Source organism: Saccostrea cucullata, unplaced genomic scaffold (genome assembly GCF_032062105.1).
Source record: "Saccostrea cucullata isolate Sc308-1 unplaced genomic scaffold, CSIRO_AGI_Scuc_v1 ctg686, whole genome shotgun sequence".
NCBI lineage: Eukaryota > Metazoa > Mollusca > Bivalvia > Ostreida > Ostreidae > Saccostrea > Saccostrea cuccullata.
The window spans coordinates 91453-105392 of record NW_026927755.1 but is presented as its reverse complement, the minus strand read 5'-3'; the positions used below and the strand labels follow the sequence as shown (position 1 = coordinate 105392).

Sequence of the window (13940 nt, the reverse complement as noted above, 5' to 3'; positions counted from 1 at the left end):
ATTTATACAACATATAACCACAACATCAAACCATTCACTCACACTTTCAATCTCTTCCTTCCTTTTCTATCTACAACACAGCACTAATGTCTTCCTTGTATGGACGGAACCAAATATCACAGACACTTGATGGATCATCGGAGAGTAGCATCTCCGTAAAGTTAAAAAAAACCAAAAAGCTTAGAAAAACAGCGGCTATAAATAAAGCAAATTTACAGCGAAAATATCAGATCTGAATCCAGCTTCCTGTTCTAATATCTACCACAACGCCTTATAAATATGACTACCAAAATTGGAAAAGTTTGGCACAAGACCTAAAGTATATATATATATATATATATATACAATTCAAAATACCGGTAAATAACTATTTTACTATGTAAATCAAAAGAATGTTTTTAGATCTATACTACTATATGGACGGATCATACCATGGAAAAAGTTCTACAGTACAAAGTACCTCCTACACTACTTTTGATTTTTTTTCATCTGGCTACAATGTACCTATAAGTTTTAATCATATTGTACAAATTTCAGATTATACAATTATACATCAAGGCTACAATGGTACAAAAAGTCAAATTAATAAATTATTAATACAGAAACTTATTGTATTCTTGTTCTATATTCAGGTTAACTTGGTAACTCTTGTGTCTGATAATGTATAAAGCTAACACCACTAACCATGTAATTAAACCTGCCATACAACAAACAAAAAAATATTACATATATTTGTGGAAGTTGGTTCAAGTGGAAATATTGCAATATGTATCTAGATAATAGTAACAAAAATTCATATGATTTCAGATAAATCTATGTATAACTCATATTTAGATGAATCATGTAATAGTGAATAAAAAATAAAAGTCTAGTCAATGTGTTAAGTCGATCATGTACCTGCCAACAATACATTCACAATAACACATTTAAGAGATTGACTACAAATGTCATTGCAATTTGTGTATTAAAGCTCATACAATCGATAATTAATATATTAATTTGTAACAATAGAAATTATTTTTAATGCTAGAATCATAATTACATATATTGTAATTAAGAAATCACAAAAATAGAAATGTGATTACACAAATGCTATTACATTTATGATAACACTCAGTAATGGTTACTATAAATGTTATCAAAAATGATAACATTATTACATGATTATGGTCAGTACCTGCGATTACATTATTACATGATTATAGTCATTAGTGGCTATTACATGTTTACATTCAGTGCAGTCAGTAATGGCTATTACAGGTTTACATTCAGTACTGGATATTACATTATTACATGATTACATTCAGTACTGGTTATGGTCGTGCACGGAGTACCAGGCTTCCCGTGGGTGGTAGTACCTGTCCAGGTGATTATAAGACTTTCCCAGGTAAATCAGGTCCTGTAACAAATACAGATAAAACTAATGACCACATTCTACCCCTCCCCTCCCTGTTACTGCCCCCCCCTCCTGTCACTGGGTGATGTTCAGGTCCTTTACAGGGGATGGAGACCTCTTGTTCAGCTGGTGGTAGGATTTACTCAGGTGAATCAAATCCTGAAATAAAGTCAAACAACATGCCAACATCAGCAGGTGCTCAAACACAATACAGTCTACTTTAATTTTTTTTAAATTAATTTTTCATTTCTTATTTTTAGCAATGTATTAAAAAGTACAAGAAAGTGGTAATTTAGAAATATTATAGGTAAACTGAATATAAGTAATACTAATCTAGAGAAAATGCACTTTTATATATTATAATATTTTAATGAAGTTTTGAGAAGCATGCAGGAACTTTGCGATGAACGGAAGCCAAAGGTCAAAAACATGAAGCTAATGTTAGCAATGTTTATTAGATTGAGGTTGAAATAGTTGCCAAGTCAGCAGAGTGTGTTCACAGCTTTGGATACATGCAAGCACCATCACCACAACCTACTAAAACTGTAACATTTTCTATATTAGCACAATATCTATAGCTACATGTAGCACAAGCCAAGCTACAGGATGCTTTTTCTAAATGTTCATTGAAGCACCAATAAACTTTTGCCAACAACAAGAAAGACGTATAGATTTCAAAATTCAGGAATACACATCTTTTAATATTTGTGTGGTTTAACATTATTTTTACACAATCATGTAGTTAATATATATATAAAAGCATATACCATTTGATTCTTTGATTCTATTGAAATATAGTACATTTAATATAAATTCAAATATCAAATTAAAAAAAAAACATTTAGAGAAAACATCCATTTATTACAAAAAGTTTGATGCACATTATTTTCTACATAATTATTTAGGTGCACAGTACTATTAAAGTAAACTGATAAGAATTAAAGTTTGTTCTACTATTGATTTCTGCAAGATGAGTAAAAATGAAAAGAAAATAAATAGTACACTAGCTATTAAAGCTATGAAGCTAAAGTTAGGTTTTCTTCATAAAATACAATCGTATATTGCAAGAAATAAACATGCATGTACAAATATGGACTACAAGTATATTCCATAACATTTTTCTAGCTCATACAGGAAAAATTTTACACAGTTTGCCAGCTGAGTGTGACCAATTCTAAATATTTATCCAAATATCTTATCATGGAAATATTTGAGGTCATATAATTTCAGTAATAAAACAGAGATGTAATTACTATGATTTAAAATAATCAATTTAATACTTAATTAGTTCTACTGTATATGATAAAATTTTATTTGTGTTCACTATAAATTGATTTTTACTATGCTTTATACAAAAGAATACTTATAAACAGATTCTCAGAATAAAACAAAGGCAAAAACTTCAGCTTGCATGTGTAAAATTTTTACAATTGTTTAAAAAGTTGTCAAGTACCCTAGAGAGTAAATATTCTGTATAGTGCCAACATACCTTGGCCTGGTCAGTGAGGGAGTTCTGTAGCCGCGTCATCTCCATCATTTTCTGTGACATCATGTTCCTGTTCATCCTCTGGTGTTCTGACACGGTCTCAGTGTCTATCAGTCCCTCCTTAGACCGCTGCTCCAGATAGTGGGCTAACTTCTCTCTGTGTGTAGGCTGGTGTAGGGATGCTGACTGTCAAAGGAAAAGATTGCAAGAGTTATCTCCCTTAAAGTGTGATAACTATATTTGCATATAAAATCCATCGATTACAGCTTTAGCAAGAAAAAGTTGCTGTACATGATTAGATAATTGAAGCAACTGCCTAAGAAGTCAAAAATCAATATGCATACAATCCCAAAAATTATCCATGGTTCCAGGATTGATCTGCATTATTTCTTTTTTTCAGAGAATTTGTCACACCAATTTTTTTTCTATAGTATGTAGTTTTACGTAATTTCAATTGTGATCAGACATATTTACTATATCTATATATTATTTGACTCTGGTTATTTACAGATTAGTTTACTTACTGAGCGATAGTGTGACGGATTTGACAGATCAGGGACAGAGTAGGAATTAAACTTGCTGCTTTTCAGAGCTACATTTTCATCTTGAAGCTGCATGACCTTGGCTTTTAACTGGTTTATCATTTTTTCATTCTGAATATCATGTTCTACTGCTGAAGCATTTTGATGAATGATTTGCTTTTGGTTCTGAAATGGAGAAGAAAATGATTTTTGTAATGGAATTATTTGTTATAATTATTAGTAGTGAAGGGATGAAGTGTATTATCATTCCATACTATACATGCATGCTTATGCAGAAAAATGAACAATGACTTTTATTCAAGCAATGTACGTTATATAAGACTATTTCATTATTTTTATGATATTTCTGCCCTCCTCCCTACCTCTGCGAGTCGGCGGATTTCTCTCTCCAGTCTCCCTATCTCGTAATTCTGTACCTCTCCCCGGGGACTGTACTCAAAGTGGGGGGTGGACACCAGTTTGTTGTTATATTGCCTAAAACAGAAAAATATCAGGACTGAAATATCTCACTTCATAGAGCTGGATGTTAGATTAATTTGAAGTCATAAAGGTTTTGCAAAGAGAACAAATTGAAATTTATTCAAATTTTGTCTCCTGTTATTTACAATGACTGTCCTACATTTGACAAGCCTTACATTCTAATACACAATGACTTTTATTTCCAGAAACAACAAACCTTCACCCTAATCAGTGTTACACTACCTTGAGTTATGCATTGTGTCCTCCATTCTATTCATCATGGCATTAGTAGCCATTCTCCATTTATCATAGTTATTTTGTACAGCTTCTATATCCTCATCTTTTTGTTTTAATATCTGTATGTATGTCTTAACTTTCTCAGTGTAACTTTGCTCCTGCTCTTGCAAGTTTTGTTCTTTTTCCTGATAAAACAATCTAGTTGAGCAATATTGCCAGACCAAATTTGCCAAGAATTACCTCCCTTGCCTCACTCAGGTTAATAGTGTGACTAGACTGATCCCATACTGTGAAATCACAAATTTCGTGGAGGGTTAATTTTCGTTGTTTTCAAGGTATGACAAGACCCACCAATTCATGTTCACCATGAAATGTAAAATGTTACTTACGTAAGTATTTTAGTACATTAATTCTTGATCTACAAAATCTACCAAGAGATTTTCCTCAAACCATGAAAACTTGACCCCACGAAAATATGTGATTTTACAGTATAACAGAGAGTGCAATGTTTGCTGGATATAGCATCCAATTTACCAATATTTACATGTACTTATATTTACATGTTTAATTAGCTCTAATTTTTGAGTAAATGTCCTATTAAGAATGTGCCAAAGTAAAACAAACATTGAACTCTGTTGGTTTTGTGATTTTGGGATTTATGTGCATTGTGCTACCATTTCCTTACATTTGATTGTTGGGTTTGTGCACATTGTAGCCATTGTATTCCAGTGCTGGCACCTGCTGCAAAAAGCAGAGAAAAAATCAAAATGTGCAACAATAATGGTTACCCAAATATATTGAATATATAAAACACTATTAATACATGTATATACTATTCATATTATTCATATAATATATATTACTTTGATTTCAGATTACAAAAAATATTAAAAATTTCTTAATAAATTGCCAAAATAAATTTATAAGAATAAATCTATCAATTTACTTTAGAAAATTTCATGAGAACATTCACATTTTCCCCTACCTTCATCAGACTCTGTTTCATCTTTTCCAGCTCTTTATTCTTTTCTATTTCTATCTCTTTCTTTACATTCTGCACAAGGTCATCCTGTACCAAGATAATTACTGCCGAGTTATAAATAATTAATAAGGTACAACTGTACCTTAATAAACGCTTATAGTCTCTCAGGAACTAAACTGCTTTGAAATTAAAATAGCGTTCAAGAAAAATTGCACTTGTAGATTTTTTTTGAGATTTACATTGTATAAAGTGTGTCTTGATGTTTTTGTATATCACACCATGTTTTATAAAAATCCAACTACAAATGTAGACAATTTTGGAAGCATCTACAACAATTCATTCAATGAAAAACTGATTTCCAAAAATTATATATCTTCATATGATCTCTCTTCTATGAGGGACCAGTTTGTAGCACTACAATCTCTTACTGATATCCATAATGACATAGGAACCCTTCTGACAAAAAAATCCCTCAGTCAATGTATCATACCTTCTCTCTTTCTACCCTCATTAGAGCTGATTTCTGTAATTCTAATTCCCTTTTTAACTCTGTCACATGATTACGTAGGTCTTGGTTGCAGGCCCTGAGGTTTGCCTAGATAAAAATATGTGATTTATAAACATCGTTCTGAAGTATTATTAATAAAGGAGATTTAATATAAAAATTTCCACACATTTCACAGTTCCTAAGAATTTTAATAGGTTATAAGCATTTTAAGATGATGGGAATTAATGCACTGAAAGTATTTTTTTTCCTCTGTGCTTTGTGATATAGAGAAAATGTGAAATATATTGTGAATTATACTCTCTAAACAAATGACATTATTCTTGAAAATGGTTATATAACATGAAATAAACATGACAAAAATATCTTAAATTAGTTAACATGTATGAAAAAATTCAGAGCTGGCAAAAATCACACATGTATCTACGCAAACATTTCAGACTAAACCCTGGCCCATTAGCAGAAACAGACTTATATATATACGAGTGTCATTATTTTAACAAAATATCGTATATAAATATTACTACAAGTGATACTGACAGACTAAAATTTATCAATATTTTAACAAATTATTAAAAGAAGTAAGCTTCAACATCTACAGAATATGAGGCAGCAATGTTAAAACAGACAGTTTTGCATATACAGGAAAGTCGTCAGCGTTATTACGTGTGACAAACAAACCTCTTTGTTATCTGTGGGCTGAATCTATTGTGGAACAAAAAATACTGAATAATACATCAACTTTACATTTTGTCACCCATTATTTTTCCTTTGCTATCAATTCTAATTCTGTAGCTATACTACTGCTGGTAAATTATTCAATGTTCCAAATACAACGTACATGTATTACGCATACAGACATAGTATGACAATCCCTTGCTAAATCTGGTGTTAAAAAGGAAGGGAAGGTATTCTAGGTAACAAAGGATTATGATATATAATAAAGAACTCACTAGAGCTGCCGTGGTAGGTGTTCGACTTCTGCCATTGGGAGTGTAACCACCGTTTTCTACTTGGAAGCTGAAAACAAGATTAAATGCTAAGTACTTCAATAATGATTTGAAATTAACTCATACAATAAATATTGCTTACACGGACATCAATTTCCTCCAGAATTGCTTTACTGGAGGAATTTGAGACACTCCTCCATCAGACTATTCTATCATTTGTACTGTGTCTTTATGTATTAAAAAAATATAATAATCAATTGCAATAAGAGTTCAATATCCTCTGAACTAAAAAACATTTACAAGTATTCAGGTTCTATAAATAACATAGAAAACCTTTTTTCCTTTTCAGAGCTTGATTTTGGAATTATAACCTAGCTTCCATTGATATTTTAAATTCACCAGATAAGAAATAAATACTTTGTGCAATTTTTATTCTGTCCCACATACTTTTTGAGATTGACTTTGCGTGGACTGCTGCCTAGAACACCAGAGTTGCGTCGACATTCCTCGTTTATTTCGTTGACGATTGTCCTCTCTACTCGGTCGAGAGAGTTTTCCAGCTCGGGTCTGACGTAAAGCTTCCTCTCGGCTCGTAGATTACAGAGCTCCTCCTCTTGTCTGCGTATAGTGTTCTGTAAGCGCTCTATTTCTTGTCTATGTTCCTAAAATAATACAAAAATTTCTATCAAAACACATTGATGGAATAATTTGCATTTGTAAGCATAAATTTTATTCAATTTTTGCCATTCTTGTTTTTCTCAGACACTTTTCGACTGAGACCACCTACCTGTTTGAGTTTTTCGCGGACTCTGTCTATCTCCTGTAACATTTCCTGTTTGAGCTGATCTTTGGCCCGAGCCACTGCCATCATGCGATCATGTGCTGCCTGTTTGTTCATCTGTCTCTGCTCCTCAAGATCCTGTTATAACAAGAACTGAAGAATTATTGCAAGTAACTTCTGGTACATGTACCACGTACATTTAACATACTTACTGCTACTCAAGCATAATTCCTTTTGTTAAAAATGAAATTTGATATATTTCTTATTCCAAAAGAAACAACACAAAGAAACAGAATATCCTTCTCTCTATTTCTACATTTAGCAAAGAGATAAAATTAATCTAAATTTGTCCCATAGTGACTCTTAACATTTCAAGTTTCCATTTTTTTCTTGTTTTTAACCCATTTAGCTGTGGTGTTTCACTCACCTAAACAGTATACAATATGATTGTATTAATTTCATTTTCCCTTACACAAGGACAGACCTTGGTATAATAATATCCCCACTATGATTGTTATGACATAGACCCTCTTAACGAGAAAGATTTCCCTTATTTTTCCCCAGTTTGCAATCTTTGCATGCACTGTGATGATTGGTGCATATACCAAGAGAAGACTTCATCTACATGTGCATGCATGTACAACTACCAAGCTACTAAATCTGATATCCTTGACCTTCCAAATAACCTTGGCCTCATTTTTTTGCTTTTTTTCTCATGCCTATCAAGCATTTCTCCATTATTTTATGCTGACAGATTTAGAGTCCATGGATTTCAAATATGCTAAACTTCTGAGTGAGCCCTAAAAGGTACATGTTACTTGTATATGAAATATTGATTAAAATTAGAGAGAATCATGCATTGGTTCTGGTATAAAAGGCAGGAATCGTGTTTGTTAAATGTTGACTTATTCAAGAAAATTAAATAAAAAGTTAGTTAATATGTTTATTTTGTTCACAAATCCAATATTTACCAAGCATTCTATTAGTAGACTTAAAGGTAATATTTAAGACGATAAATATATTAAGAGACATGACCAAGATAATTACTTCGAAATTTTAACATTTTGAAATTCACAGATTTAATCCCTTTATCTTCTTTTTTAATTAAGTCTTAAAACTTGCATAATACTAAATTATAAAATTATGAGACATTTTTCAAGACTACTCCATAAGGAACAGAATGTGTGTTAAGTTTTGGTGTGTTGATTTTGCCATTCTTGTCTTGAAACTGATCAACACACAGTTTATTCATAGTTCTTTACTATCAGAAATTTCTCAATAAGGGTCATTGGCTAGCTGTATCTGCACAGATAATATAGAGAATGTTTTTGAATACTAACAGTCTTTACCTTTAAATTCTATAAACTAAGTAAAACAAGTTTACACAGGAATTTTATACACTCCTCAATAAAACTAATTATATGCACTAAAGTGTGTTGTGAACCATTTAAAATTCCATTTTCTTGATTGAATGACTAAATATCAATAAATGGCCAAACAAATCCTTTAAATCCAATCATAAAAACCATTATATGAGAAATAAATATAAACACTGATTTCCAGACTGCATGAACTTGTATAATTTTTTTTTTTGCTTCAGTTTGACAATACTGAAGTTTCCTCAGAATTTTTACAGTATTAAAATAGATAAGATGTGAATATCATATGTTAAAAATTCAGGAAGAGGTGATTTTTATGAAACATATATGACAGAAACCTTCAATTTAAGAAACACATTCAGAAGCAAACAATTCTGGCTTGTATAAAATCCATTTAAAAAGGAGTATTTAAATTTTCATTTCCAAAATCATCAGAGCAGTTTGCATCTAAATCGGACAAACAAATTCAATCTCAGTTGAAGTAAAGATCTGATTCCCATTTCACACTTGTACAAACATATAGAGACTTCAGAATGAAAGTAACATTAATTCTCAGTGTAATACACCATTTTAATGTATGATGGCACTTGAGAACAAATTCAAAAGATTAAATATTCAATCAAGTACAGCATTCACATTCATAAAGCAGTCTTTGAATTAACACATACATACATACATATAAAGCCTACATGTGAATGCTAGTTCTACACTGTTCGATCCTCTTAGATTACAACACAGAACTGAGCATGAAACTGCAAGATTTTTTTTGGAGATTTTTTGTATTTACATAATTCTTTCTAATGGAATATGTTTTAAAGTAAACAAAACAATGCAACCATTTTTACAGCATAAAACCACATTTGCAATGAACATTAGACATTTTCCTTATGATACATATTGTAGATACCAAATGAACACTATATAGCAAACAACTCAAGCAGACTTGAACCCAGCATATAGATCACCACTAAACACCTTCAATTTAGGAGAAAAATGACAGTTCAAAAAAATCAATGCAAAATCAATTTTTCAAACACACCCTAACTGTTAAGCAAACTGAGACAGAATTATATCTCCGCAAACTTAATTAATTTTGACTATAATGATTTTTTACACTGTTAATTACTATATCGATTGTCTGACTAATGTCTTTTACACTTGAGAGTGTCTAATTGATTCAATAAATTAACTTGAAGTTAGTGCCCATTAAACTTTACATTCTGGATAAATTAATTTCAATGGTAATAAACTATTTGGGTAAAAAAAATCATTCGGCTTGTAAAATAATTTTCCATGTGATTATTATGTTTAGGTCTTCATAGATAGTAGATAAAATAGTTCTCTGTAAAAATAAAGAAAAAAGGGAGTGGGGCAGGTGTGACAGGTCAGCAGGTGGTGCTTACTCCTCCATGCCATCTGATCCCACCTATGATGCTTTAGAGGTCTGTGTTTACTCTGCTTCAAAATGGACTTCTGTGCTTGAATACTGTTTGTTATCTTCAATTATTTCACTTATACACTAAGCAAGTCAGAATGTTTTCATTTTTTTAGGCCATTAAATAAATTAAAATATGATAATTAATCAAACACAATTTTTTTTTACTTACATGTAGACAATTAGTGAATCTTGTTCTGATTCCCCTGAGTTGGTCATAATCCAAATCCATTCCAGCTAGTAACTGTTAGACCACTCGAAATAGTCTCAACACATTGGAAAAAGAGCAAGGGGTACTTCAACACTACCCTTGTCAACAAACACTTTGTTCTTCTCAAAATTTTTATGATACAAAAACCACCACCCTAAAATATCGTCTGAAGTATGTTGCAGGAAATTGGGCATAAAATTTACAACACATTTAGATTTACGACATCTAGACTTTATTGGAAAATGTACGGGTCATTTATAATCACCATAAGTTTACACACTGATGCATTATTAAATAGTATGAAAGACAGATCCCAGCTCCTATAAGGTCTGCAGGATCACCAAATTCAAAGAATCGTAGGAAAGAAAAATTTCACTATCCAGAAAATTAATTTTTTACACCCACAAAAAGGTGCGAAGTAGAATTGTAATTAAGAAATGGCAGTTTCTTTTGACTGATCACAGTCCCTTTACAGAATTTAATAATCAAATGCAGGAACACCTGAAAGTCTTTTCCATCTCGTAAAATCAATACCAGGCCAATAGCAATAAACCAACAGAGTATAGGTGACACAATAATCCAATCAAACTCTAATATAAACGCTGCACAAAACTGAAGATCTCTTTAAGAGATTGAAATGAAAAAAAAAAAATCCAAAATAATATCTACACTTTTATGGTTGAATTATGAGCAAGCCTTAGGGCTGTTTAACTTGGTGGAATTAAAAGTCGTTAAATATATAATGTTTGAACTTTCACAATACAGCAACTGAGCCGTTTAACACATACATTGTTTGGTAAATACAAAGATCATATTTCTTTTCCCATCTTAATCTGCTCAAACAATACAGTGATAATGAAAAATGAAAATTTCTGATCCACCTGTTAAACAATAAGCCAAACTAAACATGTTTAATCAAGAACTCTGGAAGCTTCAAGTGGCAAGCCACGAACAGACAAAGTCTACAAACTTTTCAATTTAGAAAGTGATAAACTGAAGAGATTTGTTTTGCTGATAAGATAAATTCATAGAATAAGTATGTGCCTTAATCTTTTTAATTCTATAAGGTAGCATTCTAATTTCAATGAATTCTGATAGAGGTGTTTAATTTATTCATGGAACAATACAAATAATTTTCTGTCGAGATTAAATGAAAACCCCATGAGTGGGAAAAGATCTATAATACAGGTGTATGTGTATATCAAATATTTGACCGTGTAAGCCCACACATTGCCAGCAGAATGCAATCTTTATCATTTAGCAATATAAATATTTGCAAAAACCTTTGGATTATTAAAATTATTAAAATACAACCTTTGGATTATTTTGCAATCCTTTATTACCATGAACAACAAATATTTAAAAACTACAATTTGTTATTTTTTAAAAACAGGTGACACTTGTATATTTTTTATAACAATGACATCTTTAAATTAACAAGTTTTCAAATTGACTGAATAATTAGATATACAGGATAATTCAAAAGTCTTCATTATTTCATGCTGCTATAATTCTGAACAGAGCAGAAAATGCCAAGGAGGTAGAAAGTATAACTAAATTGAATTTATTATAATAACTAGAAAAGTAGTAATGTTCTTTCAAATCTCAAGAAACTACAAATGCAAGAACAAATCAGAACATCAAAAACAAAACAACTACAACCCTTCTTCATTTAACCAAACCCAACAGAATCAAACAGAACTCTACCTCAACACAAGAAACTGGCTCTTAGGACAATTACAGTAAAATAAGAACAGTTTTACTAAAAATCAGTCTGTTATAAATGACCCAATAAATCAAGCACACTTCATGTTTTTTGCTATCAACTCAGTAATTTTACATTTATAAAGACTTTATATCCCAACCGTGCACAGCTATAATGAAAGAATAATAAGAACAGAGCAATTACCATTAACTTTAAAGGTTTGTATAAAACCATGAATAGCAGAAATCCCCCAAAAACATGTCTACTGACAATTCAGCATTTCTGCCAATTCAAGGTACAAAGAGAGAAGACAGATGCATGAATAAATGATCACAGTTTTTGTTATCTTTAAGTTTATTGCTGCCAGCAATCAATCAATAGTTCAACTGAATGGAAGGCTTACTGCCACATCAGCATTTTCTCCCCTAAACAAATATATCTTTAAGTCAATACCCAAAGAAGAGAATGTACACTTTAAAACTGCTCAGTGATAACCAAGTTTAAACCTATAGCACTGTATAACAATTATTCATCATCTCTGTTTATACCAGGTTAAATTATTTTGTTTCATCTCCATTAGCACTAGAAGCCCTGACCCTGGGGCCATATTTCACAATTTTGGTAGAGGACTCAATGCTTAAATACATTCATGCTAACAGTTGGACCGCCTTGTCCATGCAGGAGTAAAGAAGAAGATTTTTAAAGATTGCATTAATTTTAGTGGTTTTTGCCCTACCATGAAATTCCAACATTTTGTTCCCCTTCACTCATAGATGCTTTGTGCCAAAATTGGTTAAAATTGATTGAGGGGTTGCAGAGAAGAAGCTGAAAATTTTCAAATGTTAACACATGACACACACCACACGACAATGGACAAATAGGTCACCTGAGTTCACTCAGGTGACCTAAAAATAAGCTAATTAATATTTACCATTCCAGATGAGGATGAAGATTTTACACTAATATTTAACTGATGCTTCCTTCGGTATCAAAGAGAGAGTTGGCAATTATCTCATTAATCTGGCTGATCTTCTGAATTTTAGGAGAGGGATGTAGGATATTAATGGCTAGTGACAGATTATGTTCATGCAGAGGAGAGAATTGGAGGTATGGATACTTAATTTAGTTGGCTAATTCTCTGATTTTTAGATACCAGTAATTAAAGGATGTGAGTATGCTGTACCTTATTAATTAAGGCATTACCTAAATACCTAATGCAGCTTCTGGCTTTCTGAATTTGAGAGGATTAGCAGATAGGAATACACTATGCCTTAGTCAGCTGGCAGATAGTTTATGCAAAAGAGAGGATTAAGGTATATGGTACCCCGTACTTGATTCAGCTTGTGGGTTCTCCGATTTTGTGAAGTCTGGGAGATAAAACACAGTACCTTATTTAGCTGGCTGATCCTTTCTCTCAGAGTAAGTAGGAGTACACTGTACCTTATTTAGATGGTTTATCCTTTCTATCAGGGTTAGTAGGAGTACACTGTACCTTATTTAGCTGGCTTATCCTTTCTATCAGGGTTAGTAGGAGTACACTGTACCTTATTTAGCTGGCTGATCTTTTGTATCATTTGTACCTTATTTAGCTGGCTGATCCTTTCTATTAGGTTTAGTAGGAGTAAACTGTACCTTATTTAGCTGGATGGTCCTTTCTATCAGGGTTAGTTGGAGTACACTGTACTTTATTTTTCTATCAGGGTTAGTAGGAGTACACTGTACCTTATTTAACTGGCAAATCCTTTCTATCAGGGTGAATATGAGTACACTGTACCTAATTTATCTGGCTGATCCTTTCTATCAGGGTTAGTTTGTGCTGCCTTTCCTGTTCCAGTTCGTTAGCCAGGTTCTTCAGTGTCTGTACACTCTCTT

General features: G+C 32.0%; 1 protein-coding gene across 5 annotated transcripts; it reads right to left on the bottom strand.

Moving 5' to 3' along the window:
- Positions 1 to 579: 579 nt before the first annotated feature.
- Positions 580 to 13937, bottom strand: LOC134275459 (basal body-orientation factor 1-like). 5 transcript variants are annotated; one of them, XM_062757744.1, is made up of 13 exons: positions 10325 to 10883; positions 7345 to 7476; positions 7005 to 7219; positions 6561 to 6627; positions 6289 to 6312; positions 5593 to 5697; positions 5106 to 5189; positions 4806 to 4861; positions 3787 to 3898; positions 3407 to 3589; positions 2886 to 3068; positions 2164 to 2180; positions 1461 to 1555 (listed from the first exon to the last, which is right to left on the bottom strand). In XM_062757744.1, exons 1-13 carry the CDS (start codon positions 10382 to 10384, stop codon positions 1549 to 1551), a joined length of 1245 nt encoding a protein of 414 aa, XP_062613728.1. In that variant the 5' UTR covers positions 10385 to 10883; the 3' UTR covers positions 1461 to 1548. The 5 variants fall into 5 exon arrangements, with proteins under 5 accessions (XP_062613729.1, XP_062613725.1, XP_062613726.1 ...); XM_062757745.1 differs by lacking the exons at positions 1461 to 1555; positions 2164 to 2180; positions 10325 to 10883 and adding exons at positions 580 to 1399; positions 13843 to 13937; XM_062757741.1 differs by lacking the exons at positions 1461 to 1555; positions 2164 to 2180 and adding an exon at positions 580 to 1399.
- Positions 13938 to 13940: the final 3 nt, after the last annotated feature.

What these genes read in the sequence shown, in the direction of transcription:
- LOC134275459 (XM_062757741.1), bottom strand. Translation starts at nt 10,384, where the DNA reads ATGGATTTGGATTATGACCAACTCAGGGGAATCAGAACAAGATTCACT. An exon ending in AGCCCACAGATAACAAAGAG is followed by an intron (nt 5,698 to 6,288) that starts GTTTGTTTGTCA and finishes ATTTTTATCTAG; the next exon opens with GCAAACCTCAGGGCCTGCAA. An exon ending in AAATCCGCCGACTCGCAGAG is followed by an intron (nt 3,590 to 3,786) that starts GTAGGGAGGAGG and finishes TCTCCATTTCAG; the next exon opens with AACCAAAAGCAAATCATTCA.